The sequence below is a fragment of the Bubalus bubalis genome, chromosome 21, assembly GCF_019923935.1.
Source record: "Bubalus bubalis isolate 160015118507 breed Murrah chromosome 21, NDDB_SH_1, whole genome shotgun sequence".
NCBI lineage: Eukaryota > Metazoa > Chordata > Mammalia > Artiodactyla > Bovidae > Bubalus > Bubalus bubalis.
Genome location: NC_059177.1, coordinates 50664972 through 50690459, shown reverse-complemented (window position 1 = coordinate 50690459; position 25488 = coordinate 50664972). Strand labels below are relative to the sequence as shown.

General features: G+C 46.3%; 1 protein-coding gene across 4 annotated transcripts in view; it reads right to left on the bottom strand.

The window, feature by feature from the left end:
- Positions 1-24794, bottom strand: part of USP4 (ubiquitin specific peptidase 4) — a 39848-nt gene extending 15054 nt beyond the window's left edge. The window contains exons 1-11 of one of the 4 annotated variants that reach the window (XM_006053252.4): positions 24565-24794; positions 22661-22788; positions 18290-18420; positions 16801-16927; positions 16060-16205; positions 15868-15929; positions 6362-6502; positions 5228-5345; positions 3935-4108; positions 2057-2215; positions 681-905 (exon numbers count right to left, since the gene is read on the bottom strand). In XM_006053252.4, the coding sequence (XP_006053314.2) occupies positions 681-905; positions 2057-2215; positions 3935-4108; positions 5228-5345; positions 6362-6502; positions 15868-15929; positions 16060-16205; positions 16801-16927; positions 18290-18420; positions 22661-22788; positions 24565-24665 (1512 nt within the window). In that variant the 5' untranslated portion in view covers positions 24666-24794. The remainder of the gene's footprint in view (positions 1-680; positions 906-2056; positions 2216-3934; positions 4109-5227; positions 5346-6361; positions 6503-15867; positions 15930-16059; positions 16206-16800; positions 16928-18289; positions 18421-22660; positions 22789-24564) is intronic. The other 3 variants (XM_025272022.3, XM_006053250.4, XM_006053251.4) reach the window with 3 other exon arrangements.
- Positions 24795-25488: the final 694 nt, after the last annotated feature.

Below are 25488 nucleotides of genomic sequence, written 5' to 3'. Positions count from 1 at the left end.
TTTAAAAAAAATGTTAAAATTCTACAAATTGCCAACCAGTCTTTGTCATCTTTCTTTAGACATAAGAAAATAAAACTAGAAGCATCATGCAGTGAGCCACCAGCTGGGCTGAACACCTTTCCATCTAGCCTTTTGCTCTGGCCAGGCTCTCCCAGTTGATTCAGGGGTGAACATGACCAAGGAACTGTTTCTAGTTCCCTAACATTCAGATTTAAGTATTTTGTAGCAGATCAGCCAGGTTCCTTTAGACAAATGAATGAAGCATGGGGGAAAGGGTGACAGCAGAGCCCAGAGGACCTCCACAATACACATTAAAAAAAAAAAATTCTGCATTCATTTGGCTGTCCCGGGCCTTAGTTGTGGCACCCGGACTCTACTCGTGGTGCATGAGCTTAGTGGCCCTGTGGTATCTGAGATCACAGTTTCCCAGGCAGGGATTGAACCTGGGAACCACACAGTGGAAGGCGGACTCTGGATCACCACCCGGAAGTCTCCATGATGCGCTGGAATGCCACGGGATTACACAGAGGTCTGATGGAGGACACAGGCACACGCTCAAGGCAAGCACCAAGGGGTTTCAGAGGCAGCTGATGGAGCTCCTGTGATAACAGATGGAAGCAGCCCCACTCTGGGTCTGTAGGCCTCTCACAAGGGATACGTGAGGGTGCCGACTCTCTTACCTGGGTAGGCCTGCAGCGAGGGTCGGCAGGAACTAGGAAGATCTCCATAACTCGGTCTTTCTTCAAGGGCAGTGGGAGAGTTAGATAGCAAAATGGGTCAAAGGTCACAGAAACCTTAGCACATTCTGGGCAAACCAATGTAGATTTGAAGAGGCCATGGAACGTGTCCACGATCACAGAATCATTCCTCAACCTATGATTCTCCCAGGCTTCCTTTGCCACCACCTGGAAGAAAGGAAAGCGGATAAATAAAACATTCTCAACATCTCCCAGTTCTTAACCTCTGCATCCGGAATGATTCACAGCAAAATCTGAGATGGACTGTGAGGCAGTCTGTGTAGCCAAGTACTGGGTCCAGGCCAGAGGGCCACGACTGCTCTTAGCACACCAGACTCACTGCACATGCCAGCCCAGTCCCACGTGTAACAAAGTGCGAGCGTAGGTTCTGGGACAGAGACGAACTGACAGCACTGTGGACACATGGGCCTGCCGGGGGGGACTGTCTCCTAAAGCTCCCAATAATTCAAAGGCCCTTCAGGGACTTCCCTGGTGTCCTGGCCTTCCAGAGCAGGTGAGTGTGGGTTCAGTCCCTGGTCAGGGAGCTAAGATGCCACATGCCTCTTGGACAAAAAAATAGAAAAACCAAAAACAGAAGCAACAAGTTCAATAAGAATTTTTAAAAAATGGTTCACATTAAAAAACACCGCTTGAATTAAAAAAAAAAAAAAAAAAAAAAGCTGCTTCATGAGCTAGCTCATGGTTTTTCCTTTTAAGATGTGAATTCTACTTTAAAGTATTCACATTGAGGGGACTTCCCTGGTGGCCCAGTGGTTAAGACTCTACATTTCTACTGCAGGGGTGCTCCAGCCTTGAGCCCTGGTTGGGGAACTAAGATCCCACAGGCTACACAGTGCAGCCAAACATTAAATAAATTAATTAATTAAATAAAAATTTAAAGCATTCATATTGATCATACCAATGTGATAGGATAACTTAAATACTAAATTCCCTCTTTAGAGATCCGAAAACCAAGGCAAAAAAATAAAAAGTGCCCTAAATAATATTATTAACAAAATATTTTAACAATCATAGTTGGATATTAATGAGAGGAGTAATAATCCCAAAGGCCCACACTACAGGCACTGTTTTCAGGGGCTTCCCTGGTGGCTCCAATGGTCTGGTACACCAACAAGGAGCATCAGAGGTAACCAGAGTTAGCCCCTCTGCAACACATTTCTCTATGAGACTGCATGTCCACGTCACCAACAACAGTGAGAGAAAACCAGGGCCCCGTCACCAATACTCCGAGACCAGAAGAAGGCCCCTGGAGGTGGCTTCTGTGGAATACTTTTGTCCAAAAATCTCCAGTATCATACCGCATCTGGCCGCCCATTGGCATCCTTCAGCTCTAGGTAGGGTTTTTTCTTCACACGGTTCAAATCTTCATGCAATCCATCTAGAAGAAAGGCTAAAAGCTCCTGAGAGTCTTGTTGTTGGTAGCCAGAAAACTGAGGGGCAAAACGTCCCACCTGAGTCTACAATAAAAGCAACCATATTAGAAGGTTTTCAGTTATAAAGAACCAGGGAAGTCAGATGGGAAACTGTCATCAGAAATAACTTTGCAGTCACCTAGGACCAGAAGGAAGAAGACCCTTGGTCCAGTCATCCCATTAACTTCGCAAGGGCCTAAAGGCAGGTAGTTCTCACTGGAGAGAAGAGGGCTAAGATCTGAAATTCAGAATGACTACAGATTGGGAACCTGAGCCACCACCCTACAAGTAGAGTAATCACTGACTCCCTAACTACATCTCCATGAATCCCTCTCCAACCTCCTCCTTTGGTTCAGTCTCCCTAAGAACTTCACAAATGGTACCTGCATCAGCCAGAGGAATCCTCCTGTACGTAAGAGCCCTCCTAAGGGATAGAGAGCTTGGCTAGAGAGCTTGGGATGGACATGTACACACTGCTATATTTATAATGGAAAACAAACAAGGATGTACTGTATAGCACATGTACCATGTTCCATGTTATGTGGCAGCCAGGATGGGAGGGGAGCTTGGGGCAGAATGGATGCATGTATAGGTATGGCTGAGTCCCTCTGCCGTCCACCTGAAACTACCACAACATTGTTAATCGGCTATATGCCAATACAAAATAAAAAGTTTAATTAAAAAAAAAAAGAGAGAGAGCCCTCCTGGCCATAAATGTCTGCCCTGTACTGTTCTACGTCACTGATCTTCAGAATGCAGTACCCAACCAGTGGCATCAGCAATACCTGAGCACTTGACAGAAATGCACGTTCTCAGGCCCCAGCCCAGACCTATGGAAACAGAAACTCTGGGAATAGTCACTTACACGTGTTGCCCAGGGATTAATGTGCCCAAGAGGATGGAAATAATTTGTTTTCAATTTTAATCAACAATATAAGGTTTTAATTTTCTGCTCGAGCTTAGGTGCTATTTTTTTCCCTCTGTGAATCAGATGCTTCATTAAGTCTCCTTGAACCAAATAGGATTCCCAGATTTCACTACATGGAGGCAAGCCACTTCTCCCTCGGCAGGAACATTCAGAGCAAAGGAAGGAAGAGCTGTTTCAAGTGCCCACTGCAGTTCACCCACCTCCCCATCTCCCTAACTGATGGATCCAAGTGAGAACTGCCCCTCACACCACCTTCCCAGACTGTCAACCGAATTCCCGACTTAAGGGCTCAACTGAAACCACAGCTGGTGTAAGTTCCAGTCTCAGAGAATCTGGAAGAACATCTCAGGTAATACTGGATATTAGGTTGAATTTTTATGGTCTGGCTTAGGGTACCAGCCATTTAAAGTGGCTCAACTAGTAAAGAATCTGCCTGCAATGTGGGAGACCTGGGTTCAATTCCTGGGTTGGGAAGATCCTCTGGAGAAGGGAGCAGTTACCCACTCCAGTATTCTGGCCTGGAGAATTCCATGGACTGTATAGACCATGCGGTCGCAAAGAGTTAGACACTACCGAGCGACTTTCACTTTCACTTTTTTCACCGTAGAATACCGTATTCTGAGCAAGCAGCTTACAATACAAATGATATCTGAAGAACCCTCATCCCAGAGGTGAGGGTTAAGTCACTTAAGGTAAGTATGTGCTAAATGACTGAACAGAAAAGAAGGATCTGACCATGCAGTCTCAGAGCCCATCTTAATGCCAAAGTGCAAGTAAGGGAATACTTCATTACAACATTAAATCACTCTCTCCAAAATAGACATATATCAACCTACTTTGAACATGCGAGGTGCCACATGAGCATCCCTGCCAGACCACATCTGCTTAATGAGCTCTGCGTAGGCCTCTGCAATTTCCCCTTTCATTCCCAGGGGGTTGTCCCTGTTGATTTCGGCTTCGTATTCATCTTTGAGAAAGTAGTCGGTCAACGGTGCTGTGTTGCTTAAGCACTGAAAGAGAAATGATCACAGCTCACACGCCTTCTGGAAAGCACACAGACACACAGGAAAAACCCAGTTCTAAATGAGCAGTGAAGGTCACTCCACAAAATGAAGGTCACTCCCTTCAGATTCTCTGGAGGGCTCACAACAGGAAGGCACAGTCTCTCAAAGGCCAAGGCTGGTGGCCACATAGTGATGAACCTTCCAGGAACACTGTCTTGAGACAAGCTCACCGCCTAAGAACCGTCTCTGAGACAAGCTGAGGGCAGAGGCCGTTGATCCCAAGTGCCTGATCACACAGTTTACTCCTTCACTGTCAGTATATTTACAGACACTGCTTAATTTTTCAGGTGTTTAAACCAGTCTGGTTTTCCTAACACAAACCCCTCCCGCTTGTTATGTGTTACTTTTACTTAGACCTTACTGATTTTGATTTGCTAAAATGTTATCTACATTACTTGCCGCTATTCTTGTGAGATATGGTCATCTGTATTCTTTCCCTATAATATACTGTAACTGTAAGGAGAATTACTTTCAAGTGAAGTCTATGAGTCTGAGCAAATTAACAAACTGAGGGTCATCTTTAGGGACCCCCAAACTTGCAGTGGTGTCAGAAATGAAGGCAGTTATTAGGGACTGTGCCCTCTTAACTTTGTAGCTGGGCTCTAACTTCAGCCCATGACCCCAACAGTCCCATTACACAGTAAGCGCCCAATAAATATTTGGTGGATGAATAAATGAGGTTTCAACCGGCATGAGCTGAGATAGCTCACTGGTGAAGATGGTCAGCCTCAGGCAAGAATACAGTGGCGTGGCGCCAGCCGCCCTGAGGTCTCACCCCATTAGAGACCAACCAGGCATGTACTCCAGTACTTTTTGACATCATTCTCTAAGGGTCAACAAAAGTCAAAATATTTTCACTATAAAACCAAACCAAACTGAGAAGACATTTTGAAGCCAGGAACACTGATGAGGCCATTCTGTACCACCCAGTGGCTATGCACTGGCAGATTCCTGAAGTACTAACCATGGGTCGTTAGGGACCCTGGAGAGGATCCTCCCAACCCACCCCAGCCTCAAGTACTGTGGAGACCCGGTGTTAACTGAGATGGCAGCTCTCCCCCCTACCTGCAAAGCGGAGTTCATGAAGCAGGTGTTCCCCAGGTTTCCGAGTCCGCAGAGCCCAGGTTGGACGTGAGTCAATGGGGACTCCTGACAATTATACGAAGCAGAGAAGCCAGATCCACTGGAAAACACAACCCAAACCAGCAATCAAGTGAGTGCTGCTCACATGCCCTCAAGATGCCTCTTGGGGCTTCACCTGGGCCTCTAGAATTCTCACTTGATAATGACCCCATGATATAAATTCTTTTTACTCCCCTCCCCAGCCCTCCAGCTCCCCCAACCCCCGCCTTGACCTGACATGCTGCTGCTGCTGCTAAGTCGCTTCAGTCGTGTCTGACTCTGTGCGACCCCATAGACGGCAGCCCACCAGGCTCCGCTGTCCCTGGGATTCTCCAGGCAAGAACACTGGAGTGGGTTGCCATGACCTGACATAATAGGTGGTAAGCAAATCCTTAAGGGGAAGAGATGCTGTTTGAATCCTCTGCTCTCTAGCTTTATTATGGAGAAAAAAATGGCAACCGACTCCAGTATTCTTGCTTTGGAAATCCCATGGACAGAGGCGCTTAGTGGGCTACAGTCCATGGGGTCGCAAAGGCTTCAGCAAATGCTAATTCTATATCCCTCCAGAGGGCTAACTGCCAGGTGATCTTGGGGAAGAGCACTGTGGTTACCAAGATGGAAGCCTGCACCTGCCACTACCCACCCGGCCACGCTTGGTCTTGGCAGTGCCTGAGTGTGTGTGCACTCTCTCTCTCGCCTCACCTTCCTCTACCACTCTATCTGCGCTCTATGGCAGGTGCTCTGACACCTGGAAGAAGGATCACAGCCACACAGAGGAGAAGCAGGCAGTCCACGCCCCACCCCCCTGCAGCTGACAGTCACCCTGATAGCCATTCTGCCAGAAGGCCAGCCCATCCCTTCACAGACAAATGCAGTGATGGGAAAACATCAGCTGGTAGGAAGACAAGAACACCAGAACTAGGAAGCACTCTTTACTGGGGGGATGAAATGGAACGAGAAGCCACGTGCAGCGGGTTCTCACGGGGAACCCGAGTCCTGCATGTGCTCAGGGCAGCAGCAGAGGAACTGTCAGGGAGGGCCCGGGAAAGGAAGGCAAGTGAAAGGACCTGCTCTTACCCCCTGCTGACACCGGAGCTGTGCATCCCCGAGGTGTTAGTGCTATCACCATTTGCAATGGGAGAGGCAGACACTGAGGAATAGGGACTTGCTGATGATTTTGGAGAGGTAGTAAAATTTCTGCTAGGCGCAGTGCTTGATCTGGGAGAGAGAAGCAGAAACAACGCTACTGACTTTGTGCACAGAAGCAAGTCCTCTTTAAGGCTTGCTTGAGAAGAAGGTGTCTTCTCAAGAAACACATGTTCTCCACATTCAGTTATTTAAAATTAATTGCAAATAGCCCGTTTTCATGCTACTTCAAGGTAAATTTTTATTGACTTGAGAGTAAAGAAATTAATTGGTCTTCCTGTCTCATTCATCCACATGGTCATACACTGAATCTTTCAGTGAGATAAACCACAAGGCTGACCTTCAGGGCATCCTGGTTTGATTGATAAATCATCAGCTTCCCTGAATTTTAAGAGTTACCAGTGAAAGAGAAAGAAAAATGGTGATAAGAGATGAATTATCTCAAAACTCTAGACCTAAATTAAACAGATGGCTGTAAGTACACCAGAACACGAAAATGGCAATTTAGTGTCACTGTGCTATTCCAGGCAACTGCTTTTGTTTCCTGAAATTTACCAAAGTGGAAAACCTCTCTGTTTCAAACTTCTGTTTCAGTATTTTTCAGTGTCTTATTTTAGATTTATTCCTAATTTTGGACTAATTAACTCAAGGACTAATTGCCCCAAATCTTAAATTGACAACAATTTTATCAAGTTTTCTACCAAAATCCACATAAGACAGGTAGAAGGAAATGAGTTGTCTGCAATGTTTCAAATACCTAGTACAATGATGATTTTCCTTCCAGATTGGGAGTTCTTTTTAGAATAGAGGAAATAATTAAGCTGTGTTGTCCCTGCAGAGAGCCCAGCCTCATGGGATCTGATGTCAACCAGGGCTCCCTGTGAGAAGTGGGGTGTGGCAATAAAGATGAGCAATCCTGTACCCACACTGTAGGCAGATGTCAGGGACTATTGAGGGGCCTCAATGGGTGTCAGGAACTGAGTTCTGCTTCACATTCTGAAGTCACAGCAAGGGAAAGGGAAAGAGGGCTCCCCAGGCTCTCAACCACCCACAGAAATGCACCTTCGCTAATCCTGAAGAGCATTTGCTTCACTGAGCCTCATCTTCATGCTGCAGAGAAGTCCAAGAACTATGGCAGCTCCTTAAGTGAGGCCTGACAGAGCCAAGGGACACACTCTTATGGCACACAGGGGACTTCAACGAACATCCAAGGCCTGTCCCGGGTGCTGCCAGAATGCCCAACCTCCTATGCAGACAAGTCGCTACTCAAGGCTGGGCTCATATAGCAGACTCTGTTAACTCAGGTCTGCAGATACTACAAGACAGTGAAATTCAATTTCTGACATACAAACCTCAAGGCACATGGCTTAACATTCCCTTTTTTAGTCATTGTTTACTGGTAACTTATTTTATTCTCTGAACTTAAGAGGGCAAAAATCCATATAAGGCCGTTACACGTATTCAACATCTGTCAACTTCTTAAACAGACAACTCTTCTGGTTGAAATGAAAGAAAGTGAGAAAAATTTTATTTGACATTCATATACAATGTTTCAGAAAATAGTGCCAGTAGTTTTCAGAGTAAACTCAGTCAAAAAGAAATCCAGGGACTTCCCTGGTGGTCTGGTGGTTAAGAATCTGCCTTCCACTTCAGGGGATGCGGGTTCAATACCTGATCAAGGAACTAAAATCTCACATGCCTTGTGGTCACACGCCGCAATGAACGATGACCCAGCTGAGATCCCACACAGCCATAGGTAAATAAATTAAAAGAAAAAAAGAAACCTAATGATGACTATCTAAGGATATATTTTATATGCCTGAAAACTTACATAATACAAAGTGCTCTTTGTTGTTTTTTAAACTCTACCTTTGACAGACAAATCAAAAAGTAAGACCTCTGTACAGAATGACTTGACCTGTACCTGGGAAACGCTTGGGCGCCTGTCACTTGTCAGGCAACTTGCGAGCACACCCGAGGGCGCTGCGAGCTGGGAAGCAGGCAATGGTAGGAAGGAGCTGACACGGGGCAAGACCTCACTACCAACTGTGACCGAGTCTCATGCCACGAACATTCTGAAAACAGAGGCTACGTCTCCAAATAATGGTCCCTCTGCTCCCAAAAGATACTCTGGCCAAGCCTCTGGTCTCCTGGCACCCTTCTCCTGGGGCATCTCCCGATCCCAGGCACGCCAGGTCGTTACCATCACATCGGAAACAGCACTGGCCCATGGCTCTGTAACACTCACGCCTGCCCCCCCTGCTCCGTTGCGCTCTGCCTGCCTCTCAGACACTCTCCAGGCTGAATGCTACGCTGAGGAGGAGTCCACTCTTTAAGTCTACCCTCTGAACCCAGAGCCCAGCATCTGGCATTATCCTCAAGACAACAACCAACTAGTAGCCACAATCCTCACTGCCTTCACAACATGCTAGGCTGTGATCTTCCCCACACACACCAACACTGTTAACCCTCATCTGAGTGCAACTCAAATCTCCATTTCAGGAACACTGGCCTCTTCTAGCTCTGGGCAAGCAGAGCTAGACGATGATGGAAAATAAATAAATAAATAAAGGGGACGGTAGTACAGAGCTAACTAGGCCTTATACATATCAGGCAAGTAAAGTTAGAATTAAGAGAGAGACAAAAAAATTGCGACCAGATCTACAGAAAACCTTGGCAGAACTAACAGAGAGGTTGGAGTAATCCACAGAAAAGGGGAAAAAAAATAATTGCAGATGCTCACAATTAATCAGGTGGCTCTCACGGGTGAAAAAAAAGCTGAATGGAAACAATTTCATTATGCTTTCCTCTTGCCAGGATACATGGAAAATTGATTTTATGAGTGGGTTGTTTTTCTTTTTAGAAAAAGGATTAAGCCAATCACCGACATTCCCTGTATGATATATTGACTTGACATACTTTTCACATTCCCTCAATTTCATCCTACATCTTCTCTGACAGACAACATGTTACTGAACATGATTTAAAAAAAAAAATTCAATTTGAGTTTGTCTTTTGAATAAGCTGAACGCATCTATAGGTATTCTAATTACTGTTATAGCTGGACTTAATTCAGTCTCCTATGTTTTTTAATTACCATACTTTTCCGTTGTTTTTTCCCCTCATTCTCGCCTTCCATCTCAATTTCCCTTTTAGATGACAGTTTCCTAGCTGCATCCTATGGCACCGTGATTTAGAACAGGAAATACATGCTTTGGTTTGGTGCAAGGTTCTTGGTACACAGCTTCTGAAACTGTTGCAATGTCTCAAGTGGTAAGAGGAATGGGAACATCTTTCGTTACATTTTGGTCTTCTATCTTTGGCTCCTGAAATTGCTCCAAAGTGATAAAGGTGAAAAGTGTCTGTTGTTCCTCCCAACACAGATCTTTCAACATCTCAATTTATGCATATGACTTTTGCAAACTTCCAAAGGATTGGTGGGGGTGGGGGGCGGCTTGCTGCTGGCCAGGGGAATCAACCTTGTGAGGAGAAGGTTGGCTCTTTTGCCCCTACCCCCACACACCCACCTCTGGAGAGGGGAGAGGGGCTGGGGATTGAGTTCTGCCACCAATGGCCAAGCAGTTTAATCAATTCTGCCTGCTTACTTAAGGGTCCACAAAAACCCCTGAAGCATGAGTTCTGCTGAGCCTCTAGGTTGGTGAACACAAGGAGGTACTAAAAGGGTGACTGCCTGGAGAAGGCACACAAGCACCTCACTCTTCTCCTGCATCCTTGCTATCCATCTCTACCACTTCACTGTTCAACAGTTATACCTTTCCATAATAAAGTGGTCAAATAGCAAGCTACCTGAGTTCTGTAAACTTGTTACAGCAAAGTATCAAGCCCAAGAAGAGGGTTGTGGGAACTTCTGATTTACAGCCAGTGGGTCATCAGAAGCACAGGTTAACACCCTGGCTTTGGGAGTGGCATCTGTAGGGGAGGCAACCTTGTGGGACTGAGCCCTGAGCCTGTGGGGTCTAATGCCATCTCCAGAGGAACAGTTGCAGAACTGAGTTAAATTGCAGGACACTCAGCTGGTTTCAGAGAATTGATGAGCATGAGGGAAAACCCTCACATACTGGGTGGCTAGAAGTACTAGTAGAATAAAGTTGTTGTTTTGTTTCTTTTTCCCCTCCCAATAGCTATTCTTCCATTCTTCTTTAGTTTCCAAATCCCGAGTTTTAGCTAGACCCCTTGCAACTGCTGAAAGGCATTTCCCAGCCTCCTTTGAAGCCACGTGTGGTCACGGAATTTGCCAGAGAGATACAAAGGGCCATCTTCTATGTGATTTCTGGGCAATATCCTTACAAGGAAGGGGTATGCCCTTTCTCCTGATTCCTCCTCAGCTACCTGAATGCACATATGATCGGTTCAACTAAAGCGGTCACCCTGGACACTGAGGTGACCACCTTGGAAGCTGAACCCACAAAGCAGTCACACGAGAGAGCAGCCGGGTTTCTAATAGCAGCAGTACTGCACTGTCCTCCTTAGAATTTCTTTTTGGAAAGATGTGTCTACCCTACTTAACAGACTAATTTTCAAGTCCTTCTTCACTGCTAGCAAACCTTTCCTAATCAATACATGTTAAACAAAAGACATAAATTCTACTTTTGTACTTCTGGTAGTTATTCCATTAACTTATTAGGATCTGTTAACTATTTTTCTCTTTTCCCATCAATTACTTCAACTTACTAACTACACTTCCCTGCAAGAGAAGTAGTTCAGGACATTTTCATCTCTCTTTACTGCCTCCTCTCCTCACCTGTCTTCCATGTCAGGATTACTCGGTATTTACTTCTGGATTGTTATTGATGCAGACTGCTTTCTTAAACCTTTCTTCTTAACTATTACTAAACTTTTTATTGAAGTATTATGTACAGAAATATATAAATCATGAGAGTAGAAAAGTGAAGACTTTCTTGGGAATTCCCTGATACTCCAGTGATGAGGACTTGGTGCTTTCACTGCTGAGGCCCGGTCTGATTCCTGGTTAGGGAATGAAAATCCCACAAGCCATCAGTATGGCCAAAAAAAAAAAAACCCTCAAAAGACATTCTTATCGAGTGATGGCAAAAATGTTAATTACTCAGTCATGTCCAACTCTTTGCAACCCCATGGACTGTACAGCCTGCCAGGCTCCTCTGTCCATGGAATTCTCCAGGCAAGCATACTGGAGCCGGTAGTGATGACCTCCTCCAGGGGATCTTCCTGACCCAGGGACTGAACCCGTCTCCTGCACTGCAGGCAGATTCTTTAGTGTCTGAGCCACCAGGGAAGCCATGCACCTATATAATCACTACTGCACTATCCCCCAGACCAAGAAGCAGGACAGCACTACCTCCCATGTGTCCTCCTCACGCTCCCTGCAGTCACAATTTTTTCCAAAGCTAACCTCCATGGTGACCTTGAGACGCACAGATCGGTTGTGCCTGTTCTTAAGCTTAATATCAGGGACTCATACAGTAGGCCATGTTTTGGGTCTGGCCGCTCTCATTGAACATCGCTGATGCGCCCTCAAGGCTGTCATGGCTGGAGAGAATTCTGTCATTTGCACACACCACAATTCATTCTATTTTGGGTGGCTATTTGGGTTAGCTCCAGTTTGTGACTATGACAAGCTGTGCTGTCATGAACATCTTTGAACGTATTTTTAAGTGAATGCGAGATGTATTTCTGTTGGTTGTAAGCCTAGGAGAGGCTCACTGGGCTGTAGAAGATGCACACAATTATTCATTTAGTGCTTGCTGCTGAATCTTCTAAACTTGCTATACCACTTTATACGCCCCACCAGCAGGGTCCAACACCTCAACCACACTTGCTACTACTCATCGTTTTCATTTAGCCATGCTGGGGATGTGCAGAGGCACCGCATTATGGCTTGAACTCACCATTTCTGGATGCTTGCCAAGGCTGAACGCCTCTCCGCATGCTCACTAGCCACAAGGATAACTTCTTTCTTCAAGTCACTGTTACAGGTTTTCTTGTCCCTTTTTCTAAAAGGGGTGTCTGACTTTTTCTTACTGACCTAAAGGGGTTTCTCTGAAATTCTAGGTATAAACAATCTGTCAGACATACACACTACGAATACTTGTCTCACTCTGTGGCTTGCCTTTTTACTCACGATGAACAGTCCTTAATTTAAAAGTCATCCAACTCGATTTCCTCCTCTACAGTTTGTGGTGCTGTGTCTTGTTTAAGCAATCTTTGTTTCTCCCGAAGTCCTTGCTTTCCAGTCAAGAGCACACTTTACTAGCTGTACTCTAGTAGATCTGTATGCTGGATTTTACTGCCTGCTCCCTACCGCCACTTCTCCCAAGAGGTTTCCAAGAGGACCTCTGTGTAGAAAACCTTCCAAGGTCATCTTCAGCCAGAGAAAAAAATTTATTTTATCCTCACATTTAGATAATAGTGGAGTAGCTTGTAAATTCTAGTTTTAAAGTTATCCTACTTAAACATGAGTTTGAGCAAGCTCCAGGAGATGGTGAAGGACGGGGAAGCCTGGCGTGCTACAGTCCATGGGGTCACAGTCATACATGACTGAGCGACTGAACGACAACAACTTTGATACTGAAAAAGTATTCCTTAGGTCCACAGATGCCACTGGGAAATTTGATATTAATCTGCTTCTCACTCATGACTTTCTCTTTCAAACAGATTTGACATTTTTGCTACATCTCTGTTGTTACATTTCAATCGAACCTGTCTTGGTGTGGGCTTTCTTTTATCTGTCGTGTTTAGCACTCTTTACATTGAAGATGTTTCCTCTTTCATGATTATGAAAAATTCATGGTCGCTCCTTCTAACATTTTCTTTCCCTTGCCCATCATTTCCTCTCTGCTCCTGAAATTCCTATTATCTGGACATGGGCAGTTCTACTCCCAGCCTCCACAGTATGCTTTTTTTAAAAAATTTACGTTTAATTGATTTACAATGTACTGCCAGCACTTTTCTATTATCTTCTACCTCCTTATCCCCTAGAATTCTTCAACCTGAGCTTTCGACTTTTACCTTCAGTCTTCAGCTACATTCCTTCTGCAACTCAACCCCGCCCTGAATTCTTTGTTCCCATGTTACTTCTCTCCTTGTTTCTGTTTCATATACCCATTTCCTCTTTTTCGTGAGAATTTTCAGCATTGACTGCGTCCTCCTAAGCAGCTGGGGCTGTGAATTCTGCTCCAACTAGCACCGCCTGTCAATCTATCACTTTCCTTCTATTCTGACTCTGGTTGTCAGCTTCGCACTGTGGCTCCCTGTCAGCCTTTCGCCAGGTGAGATCCACCCGTTCTCATTCACCACAGCCCTCCAAGGGGCTCCCAGAGGCAGAGGTGGAATCCAGCACCCCACACGGCTCACCTCAGTCCCGTCACTCCTCTGAGCCCAGCTACAACGAACTCCGGCTGCTCTTCAACCAGGCCCGCTCGGCCCCAGGTCTCTGCAGCTGCCGTCACCTCGGCCTCACAGAACTGTCAGCTCAGGAAGCACCCCAAGCCCTGCTGATTCCCTTGCCTCCTTCATGACCCTGTTCAAATGGCACCTCAGCGGGGCCTCACTATCATCCCATTTATAGCCAAAGCCTTACACTTGCTCATTTTTCTTCCTTGATTTTCTTCCCACAGTACTTGTAAATCTACAGACATGTGTCTTTCTTATTTTCTGCTTCTTGAGGACAGAAATTTTGTTCCCTTTATTGCTGCATCCCCGGCACCTAGAGCAGTGCCTGGCACTACTGGGGGAGCAGTAAGGTGAGCTGTGCCTTAGGAATTCTGCTCTGAGCTCATTCAGCACTGGACACCCTCTACCAGGAGACTCTAACATTAGGGTGTCTCAGTGAGGCAGTGCTCTTTCCCAAAAGTGGTTTCCCTTCACTGGAACCTCTTAGGTCTGAGGCTCTGGAAGGAGTAGGGAGACACAACAGGAGGAAGAGAAAAAGACCCAACTGCCAACAGTCTGCCTTGGCCCGTACACTTGGGGTCTTTCACTCCAAGCTGTCAGCCCTACCTCAGAGACTAGAATCCAAGCACCTTCTGTCTCCTAAAGACGTTGTCTCAGTTTTTATGTTATTTTCTCTTAGTTCTGTGGCATTTCCAGTTCCAAGAAGGGAGTGAGAAGGCTGCTGGGCTACTGTTACCTGTTTCTTAGGCTGCTGTCACAAATCACCACAAACTTAGTAGCTTAAACAACACAAGTTTATTATCTTATGGTTTTGGAGGTCCGAAGGTCAAAATGATTGTCACCGAGCTAACTCAAGGTGTGGGCAGAGCTATGTTCCCTGGTGAAGGCTCTAGGGATTTCTAGAGGCTGCCCAGCTTCCCTGGCTCACGGCCAGTCGCCTCTGTCTCACGTTTCATTGCTCTGACTCTGCTTCCACCTTCACATCTGACTCTTCTCTGTCTCCCTCTTCTGTTTATAAGGACCTTGTGATTATGCTGGGCCTACCCAGATAATCCAGGATCATCTCCCATCTCAAGATCCTTAATCATATCTGCAAAGTCCCTCCTGCCAGGAACCTAACACATTCACAGGTTCTGGGGATTAGGACATGGACTTTGTTGGAGGGGGTGGGGGGAGACACAATCACTATTCTGCATAACATAGCTATTCCGTCATCTTTTCAGGAATTGGGGATCAGAGTTTCTTACACTGAAGTAAGTCCATGGCTAAGCTTTGGCGGGGGGTCTATAAAACCCTTGAGATTGTTGGCAAAATGCTGCCTTTTCCTGTGTTTCTCAAGAGAGAGCTCGTAGCTTTTGTAAATTTCATAGAAGAGCTACAAGCCCATTACCACAAAACACTCACTGTCCAAAATCTGACTGAGGAAGACAGCAAAGACCAACATTCTCCCAATAACTACTGGGATACAGACACGATTCCCCAATCTTATACTGTATGAAAAATCCACCACTCCTTTCTGTCCCCTTTTCAGAACATGCATTAACTCCACACCACACAAGAACCTCTCCTGAAGACAGGGGTGCCTGGAGTCCCAGTTTAGTACTAGAGTAATTCCCCCAGGAAGTGACAAGGGCAACTATCAGAAACACTCCCTGGGGTAAAGAGTAGGATGGAATGGAACTATTACCTTTAAATAGTTAAGACCCTATGTCTGAGCCCTCTCTTCCTCCATCAAAGCCCCTGCCTATAGGCGGAAAAAATAAATGCCCTTGACAGAAACAAAGCCGCATCTTGGCAGGGCAGCATCCCCAGATCCCGGCCCCTCCTCTTCCCCATCTCCTCCTCAAAAGTAGAGGCTCAGTGCCTGGTTGACATGTCTGACAGCTTTCCCTGGGATGGCTGCCCAGCATGCTGGTTACCAAAAGCCAGGATTACAGACTTTGGATACAAAAGCAAATGTTTTCCATCTGGTTTAAAGCATGTTTTTCTCTGGCGTCTCTCTTATGCCCGTGTGCCCGGCCACAAGAGAGGACACGTCCACTTACTTGGATTGCTGGGTCTGCCTTGGCCATGTGCCATCTTCATTTTGGGGCTCAATTACTAGCACCTGAGTGAAAGAGGAAGCCCTATTAGGAATGTGCAAACCATCTCACTTGCTGACATGCTCAGGACCAAAAAGGTATCTGTCCACACATCCTGGTGGAGCTGTCTGCGGGGGCACGCCTGGGCCCTCCTACCTGACCCTGGTACAGCCCGGCATCCTGCACAGTGTTGTCCAGCTTGCTCAGCTGCTCGTAGGTGTTGCTCATGTATTTGTTCCACAGCCGCGTCTCACGCTCTGCAGGGATGTTGAAGAGCTTCCTCATCTCCTTCTCGATGGTTGCTGGGGACAGGGAGAGACATCACTCTGGGCTTTCTCCCGGTGCAAGGACAACAGCCACCACAGCAAGCTGAGGCTCATCTTCCGTCCTTTCGGACGGTCATGGGATGCTCAGGATCAAAAGATCTGACTGCCCTCAGCCCCTTGGTGACTCCTAAGGCTAAACATCTTGCATGGGGCATCCTTTTATACTCAAATACCCAAAGACAGCCCCTAGGCTTCTCATTATTTGATGATGTGGGTCCCCATTTACAACACAAAAGCAACATGGTATAGTTAGAAGACGAACCTCTGGAACTAAGACAGATTTGGTTTCAAATACTAGGTCTGCCATTTTCTCACTGAGATTTCTTCACCTTTATTACCATACCATAGGTTAAGTAAGCAGAGAACATGTGCAGTGCTTCTTACAATATGATTGCCAGGCTTAGCTGTCCACAAGAGAGTCCTGGAAAGCAGGCGCCCAGGTCAGGACAGGTCACCATAATCCGAGACTATCTGGCTAACAAGTCTAAAGAGGGTGCCCCACCTGCCCACTCATTAGCCACCATGCCCTGCATGCTCACTAGCTTCCTGGAATGCCAGCCAGGGGACTCACCGATGGTGTCTGCCTTGCTGAAATGGCAGCTCAGCACGTTGGTGGGGTCACTGTTCTCACAAAGCTTCAGTTCCAGCAAATATACCTCCACCTTGCAGTGCTTGACAAACAGGCCATGTTCTACCACCTGCGAACGAGAGCGCGGGTGAAGGAGCACTGGTCCCACACCGGGACAGTCTGGGGAAGCAACATGCCTCATCAGCGACAAAAGGCAGAGTCTATGTGACAATGAGTGTGAGCTTTAAAGTCACCGGCGTGTGTCTCAGGAGTTTAAAAATCTTATTTCCACTGGCCCCAGATAGATGAGGTGCCTAAGAAGAAATATTTTCAGTGAGCCCAGACTCTTGCATATTCCCATACAGAAAAGCATTACATTCCTTCACTTGAGATTATGTGGATTTCCTTTATTTAACAATAATCTTTCGATGTTCAGACTACCTGCCCTTTGTTGCAAAACTTCTCCATAACCTGGCTCCCCAAGCCTCACCTCCTCAGAGCAAGTCTCTCAGGGTCACTTGAGATACTGTCTCCTGAGGGCTTGAAGTTCTAAAAATTTCCACCAAATAAAACATAACTCTCAAAGGAAAAAAAAAGTCTTATTTCCACTCATTAGGACCAACCAAGAGCATCGTGATGGAACCAGAGCTAGCAACAAGAGGGCACAACAGGAAAGTCACTGTTCATCTCTAAGTGGAGATCGTGATGATTCCCCTTGCAGGGTCTGTGGAATCAGGGCCTGGAGAACACAGTTAAATCCTTCGGCAGTATGCTCACCACACAGCGGGACTGTCGGCATTAGGGGACACCTGTGAAAGCTGGCCTGCCCCTCACCATTTGATTCCTAACCCCTCTCAGAGTCCCAGGTTTCAGGTTGGAGAAAGAACGTATTCCAGCCCTGAAGAGCGACACTTAGAAGCTTGACCTCAGCACTGCAGCCCTTCCCTGCTCTGCTAAGAAGGGAAACTGCACACCATGCAGAGTGAGGAACGCACCCACTGCCTACTCCTCCACCAGAGGAGATGTCCCCCACGATGGGACAAGCAAACAACTGTGGCAGTCAGGGTGGTGGTATTCTTGTGAGTTCTGGCCACCAGAGCGGTTGACAAGCTGGGTTTCTCTCCCAGGGCCTGCCTTCCCTTATAGATTGTTCTTCTCTCGGCGATTAACACCTGTTTTCCGAGGTACTCAACAATGTGATCAGAGATTCCTAACTACAGGGGGAAAAGCAGTATCAGAAAAGTTAAGTTAAACAAGAAGCAGCACATTACTGTGTGTCCATATGCCCCCAAGTGAACTTTCCCTCAAAGAAGCTTCCAGAATGCGCTCTCACTGTACTTCTGGACACATCCCAAGCCACTGGGCAGCTGTGATGTTTGGAGGCCTCCATTCAACAGCTTAGGAACGTCTATACCCCAGGAAAGCAAAAGCAGTCAGTGCCAGGGAGCACTCACAGACACTGACCAGCGGGTGGGACAACGCGGGTACTCACTTTTCTGACAATGGGCTGCTGGCCTTCTACGCAGCCATACCAGTTTAGTAACTTATTCCAGGCCTCTGCTGGGACCAAAACATAGTCCAATTCATCAATTAAATGTTCCTTTAAGGTCTGACTCTCAGGATCTGAAAAAGGAAAACAGCACATAGCTCACTGCTCTTCTTCCCAGAAATGCTTGTTTTACATGATTCTCATCTACTTTTCAGAAACAAGAAAAGTATTTATGGGAACAAGTACAAAACTCCAAAATTCTGTCACTGGCTATAACATAGAGCAGACCTGGATGATTGTCTTTAGCTGTGATTTCTGAGCAGTTTGTGAGGAACTTGTATTTCTTCCAAAATTGGAGGGAGAAGGAAAGAGAAAAGAGAAAAACCCCGATTTACATTTTCAAAGTGCGTCCAGCTCCACAATTAAAACTGTTTTAATATTTAACAATATTCTGCTGAATGAAACTGCATTGAAATCAGGTATCACCTTTCTTTGAAAGATTTACTAAGCAAGCAAATGAACACGTCAATGAAGTTAAATTTATTTTTACCAAGAGTCATTTACCATTCTTAGTGTCCAAAACTCCAAGACAAAAACTCAGCTGGACACCAGCCATACAGAAAGAGAATTTCTTTAACATGCGAAGCATCCATCTTACACCCCCACATGGAGGCAACTGGGATTCAGAAAAGGACATCCATGGACTTCCTTGGTGGTACACTGCATAGGAATCTGCCTGCCAATGCAGGGGACACGGGTTCGATCCCTGGTCCTGGAAGATTCCACATGCCACCAAGCAACTAAAACCCTCGAGCCACAGTTACTGAGCCTGCGTGCTACAACTACTGAAGCCCGGGTGCCTAGAGCCTGTGCTCTGCAACGAGAGAAGCGACTGCAATGAAAAGCCCGTGCACCGCAACAAAGAGTAGTCTCTGCTCACTGCAATGAGAGAAAGCCCGTGTGCAGCAAAGAGGACCCAGCACAACCAAAAAAGAAAGAAAAGGACATGCATGGTCTGAAATATACTCTCTTAATGGAAGCCCACGGGACTGGATCAAGGGAAGACTGACCACCTCCCACCCAGGGAGTGTCCCTGCTAAGCCTGCGCACATCAACACCCACTCCTGCAACAGTGCCACTATTCTCTCCCAGACAAGTGAAGCCACAAAGCCAGGGAAGCAGACAGTACCCACAATGGTGTAACTCACCTGTACAAGGTAGACAATGTTAAAAATAAAAGCCAAAAACAGCACTCACAAGATGACCAGGGTTTCCTATCTGATTCACCTTTGCCTTTGTCATTTCCAAGGAAAAAGGAAAGACACTAAATAGCCTTGGAGAACAGGAATCCCAAAGTGAGAAGGATGCATGGATAAACAAAATGCCGTATATAAGCACAGTGGTGTATCATTTAAGCTTTAAAAAGAAAGAAATTCTGACAGGCCACAATATGGATAAACCTTGAGGACCTTATGCTGAATGCAAAAAGCTGGTCAGAGACAGACAAATACTGTACGACTCCACTTATACTAGGAATCAAGAGTAATCAGAGACAGAAAGTACAACGATGGCTGCCAGGGTCTGGGAGAAAGGAGACTGGAACTACTGTCTAATGGGTATGGAGATTCAGTTGCTGCTATTTTGACATTTGTATTTATTTCTTTAGGACATGCTGGGTCTTCACTGTGGTGTGCGGGCTCTCGCTATTCCATGCGTGCTTGGTTGTGGCATGTGGGATCTGGTTCCCTGGCCAGGGATTTCTCCCAGACCCCTTGCTTTGGGAACGCAGAGTCTTAGGCACTGAACTACCAGGGAAGTTGTGAGATTCAGTTTTACAAAATAAAAAAGTTCTGGAGATTGGCTTCACACCAATGTAAATATACTTTATACTACTCAACACTTAAAAATATTTAGATGGTGGTGTTTCCCTGGTGGTCCAGTGGTTAGGACTACATGCTTCCAATGCAGGGGGTATGGGTTCAATCCCTGGTCAGGGAACTAAGATCCCACATGCATCAAGGCCAAAAAAAAAAAAAAATTAAAAAAAAAAAAAAAATTTAGATGGTACAACTTTCCTGATGGTCTGGTGATTGAGACTCGGCACTTACACTGCAGGGAGCACAGATTCAACTCCTAGTCAAGGAACTAAGTCCCCATATGTCACAAGGCAAGGCCAAAATAATAGTAATAATAAAATAAATTTAGATGGTAAGTTTTATGTGTATTTCGCCATAATTTAAAAGGGAAAAAAAAGTGGCTCCTCACTGATGAGCCAACTGTTTTCCACAGCAGCTCTGGCACAATTATTCACACTGACAGATCATACGTTTTCTATTCAGCAACAGAAGGATGATCCAGGAGAAGTACTTGAAACAAAAGCTTCACACCTCAACTCCAAGGTCTTCTCTGATTTGCAAATTAAAACTCACAAAGGTTCTTCACCAATCTTACTTGGAGACATATACCTTCTTCATTTCTAACACTAAAACTATGCAGGTCTGGCTACCCATGCTGTGCCCAACAGCAGCCACAGACCTTTAAAGGTGGGAAAGGAGCCAAGAGTTTTTAGCGTCATTAACCCCAAGTACATCAGTTCTACAGGGCTTTCTCCTCTGAGGCTCAGTGACGATTTTCTCAAACATGTCATTCTTATGACACTCAAGGCAAACAAAGGAACTTAACTGGAATTTTCAATACAGTTCACCATTTTTCCTTAAAACTGCATCAGTCAAAGGGCATCATAGTAAAAAGCACACAGGGGTTTTGCGATAAGGACTGAGCCTTTGCAAATTTCTTCAACAGAGCAAATAAAGGGGAAAAAAATGAGAGCACAACTTGGTCTTGGCATAAGGATTCCCTCAGATATACAGGAGGGGCAGAAGTGGAAAATGAGAGAGGAAACGAGCAGACTACATTAGTGAGGATATGCCCTACCCACTCCTTCCCACTCGTTCAAGAGCCCCTTCTAGGCAACTCCCATGACCGTAGGCGGCAGGCAGCCAGACTGGGACTGGCAGGTGACTGAGAGTCCAAGAGCTAAGAGGGCGGCCCTCATTGGCTAGAGATAGGCCATTCCTGCTCTGTCAATGTTCCAGGGTCTGAACGGAATGTACTTCTCGCCTCCCAAGCACACAACAAATGTTTCCAGCCTAATCCAGTGACATCAAATTGAAAGACAACAGAAGAAATGCTTGCCCTCAGCTGAAGGTCGTACGAAATGACTTGAGGGTCCCTCCAGCTCTAGGATTCTCAACACCAATACTATTAAGAGCCTTAAGTGGGATGGGAGGTGGGATGGGAGGTGGGATGGAGGTTCAAAGGGGAGGGGACATATGTATACTTATGGCTGATTCATGCTGATGTATGGTAGAAACCGATACAATATTATAAAGCAGTATCTTTCAATTAAAAAAAAATTTTTTTTAAGCCTTAAGAATTCTCCTTCTCAAATAAAGATGGAAATGAACAAAGTGCAAATACAATACAATGATCCTTTGGGGCAACTTCATGGTATACTTCCACCTACAACAGGAAGAAAAGCCTGTAACATTATTATGTCATTCATATCTCCCCAAAAATAAGGTATACACTAAAGCACTGCTCGTTTTTTTTAAAACACCCAGGATAGTGTTAGGTATCTGAATCAAGCCTCATGCACTGTCTGCCTTCCTGCTGCCTTAACTGTGGGCCCAGGCAACAGATCATCTGTCATGCTTGCACGGGAATCTAAAAGCAAGGCAGAAAAAAGGCCGAGGAAAGGCCAACTGCCGTTTCTATGCATCCAAAGGCACAAGCCAAGCTCAGCCATGTCATACTTCACTTTTTCAGTCACTTCTTCCATGAGGAGCTGGTCTGTGTTCGTAACTCTACTAAACTTCCACCTCCCCTCACACTACTTCTGTGACAAACATGGCCACCACAGCAATGCCTGATGAATGTTGTCAGGTCAACAATTTGTCCCACTGCAAAGGTAACACAGAAAATTCTGGTTCCTAAATTTCAGATTCCAGATGCAGTTTCAAAATAATATCCTATTTCTTTCCATTCCATATAGTAATCTCAAATTTCTAGCAGAACTTGAAAAAAAGAAACGATAAAGAGGGACAGGCAGACATTCCTCCAGACATTCCTCACTAAGACATTTCTGCTTTTACTAAAAGGAGTTAATTCAGGAAAAAAGAAGCTTCACTTCTCTGTGAGGGCCTGCAAACACTTCTGTTATAGACCCAAGTCAAGGCCCCTTGTTTCTATCCTCTCACAGTAAGAAAGTCAGGTTCATGATACCTGTGGCAAAGATAAACACAACCTCAGGCCACCATGACCTCAGTTTACCCAAGTGGACATTTCAGTTAGAAAAGCAACAGGATACTGTACCTGAAAAGAGTCCGGAGTTATCTATCGGGCCAGGATACAGATTATGTTCACCCACATTGTACATATCCCAGCTGTCGAAGCCCACATACTTCTTCCACTGCTTGAACCACCGGCTGTCAATAAGATACCTAGAGACAGACAAAAATGGACTGTACCCAAAAACCTGAGGTTATACGTTTCTGCAGCTGCTCCCTAAATTTTTTAGGGTCCTTCCACTTGGGGGCAAGCAACCCTGCTAAAAAAACACACTTTCAAGAGCAGGAACAGGGCCAGGCCCTCTTGGGCCTGGAACAGAAAGCCTGGTCCAGGGGATGCACTGACTAAGTGAAACGGCTGTTAAAAGAATAAGTAAAAGGAAGGAAATGGCTAGCTTCAAAAATGCTTGCTTAAAGAAATTCTTTCTATGGGGAAAACCTTATTTGCTAATGACCATGTCATTAATTTCATAATGATCTTTACAGAGGTCCTTGTCTAGGCAGACAGTTTGGATACACTGCTTTGCTTCATGTGAAGAGCATTAAACCAATTTTCTTTCTAAAAATAAGGTAACAACATAACACACTTCAGTTTTCCTTTGAGGACCAAACGTGTGTGTGTGTGTGTGTGTGTGTATATATATAATGTATATATACACATGTGCACATATATACATACAGACTTATATAGATATATACACACATATATACATACAATGTCATGGTGTGTTTATCTTATCAAAAAGCATTATGTTGACCTGGTTATATTTTAAAAGTATCATCATGCTGTTTTATTAATACAATTAAGACAGAAGGAGGGGGAAACCTCTGTAGGGGAACAAAGCGTAACAGTTACATTGTTGAGTCCTTCAAATTTTATAACCAACACACTTCAGAGGAGACCAGGCAGCTTCCCAGAGGCCACAAGGATCCATAAATATATCCACATTCTAAAATGCTCTTTTCCCTCTGAACACTTTTACTGTGTCATTTTAGTCTATCTGAAACCTCTCTGCTTCTGCTGACTATTCTTCACGTGTCACCACGATTCGGGATATCAAGTACTTCTGCCTGCTCTGCCTATCACAGCTTGGCCAGCTCAAGGACACTGTAACGACTCAATTCCTAGTTTCTCTTCCCTGTTCGATTTCTCTGTCACTGTAATACAGCCATTATCACCACCACCATCGTTTCTTAAAAAAGGGTTGCTCAACCACATTCAGTGCAACGCCAAGCCCCAGTTTCTGTTTCCACACAATAATACCAGCCAGGAATCTCTTCACTAGCGGAAGTACTGTCCCTGGTACTAGATAATTTATTAAGAAAAACTTACTAACTCAGACTTGCTTGACTAGGCTCTAGGCTAACCCGCCTCTTTCACTCTGAAACGCTGCTGTCATTATTTTTAACATTTGCTACCAAAATAACCTGGGACTCTCAGACAATTGTTCAGCCCTGACCTTGACGTCTGTCCAGCAGCTTACAAGTTACAGAGTATCTACTTCTTATCTACACCTCAAGCACCTGAGGGGGAGGGCACCAAATATCGTTATCTTGATCTTAAAAATAAGAAGCCAGGGTCTGTGAGGTGTGGACGCCTTCGCCCAAAATCACAAAGTGAATCCTCAAAGGCAAAGGACTCTCCTCAACCGCAAGGTGCCCGGGAGTACTCCCCTTCTTTCCATCCCGTAGCCCCAGCCTCCGCTGGATACGCCCCCTGGGGCTCCAAGAAGACCGGACGACCCTCAGCTCCACCCACGCTTTCATCCAGTGCTCTCTTCCCTAAGGGGCGGGGAGTCCAGCCACTCTCAGAGTTACCAACATCTCCCCTGCCCAGCCTCTAGCCAAGCCGGGCAAGAGGGGCCGGGCCTGAACACCCGAGCGCCGGCCCCTGGCCCAGTGGGGCAGAAAGGCGGACCCGGCGCTCACCACTGCGCCCCTCGCTGGAGCGTGGTCCTCATCAAGGCCCCGAGCTCGGATTTCTGGGTCTCCGCATCCGGTCGCTCACGGTACCCTCCGCCTTCCGCCATCTCGTCCGCGGCCCCAGCCCAGCCGGCCCGGACATCCGCCTCGCGCAAAGCGTGCTGTGGACCGCGCCCACGCACGCACGCACACACGCACTCACGTGCGCGCACGCACGCCCCTCCTCGTGTGGCGGCCAGGGGCGCCGGCCCGCCTCTTGCTGTCCCCCACCCCTAACGGCGCACCACCACACCCCCCACCCGCCCTGGCCTCCTCCGCGCGTGCGCGGTGGAGCCGGGAGCGGGGCCGGAAGAGGAGGCGGGCGTCGGGAAAGAGCTGCAGTGTTCTCAGCCAGGCAGACGTCGCGGAGCCAGCGCCGTCTGGCACACCTTTCTGAGTCCAGCCCGGCGATCTCGAGGAGTCACACAACAGGCCCCACCGACCCTTCGGGTACCTCTTCTGGCCTGCGGGGTTATCCTGGTCTTAAATCAACGCAGCGCCAGGTGCGAGGAGTCCTGAAGCTACATTTTCTTGTTTTCACTCCAGCCATTCCGCTTTCAGCGGAGACCTCAGGCGAGCTCTTAGCTGCCCAAACGTGAACTCCTGATCCCTGTCCGGCAGGCCCTGCGGGAATATTCGTAATCATCACTGTCTGAACCCCAGAATCACTTGGCCCAGGCCGAATTCCACAAGCCCTCCAATGAGCTACCTACTTTATTGGGCAGGCAAGCAGCCACAGGGGGGCGATAGCAACGGGGGTGGGAGGAGCGGTCAAGGTATATTCTCCACATCAGGTACCCAGGCTGCTGCTTTGTTGTTGCAACAAAGTACAATAGCCTGAACACCTTATGGCTCCCACTCGACCGTGCCTACAAGAAACACAGCCCTCCT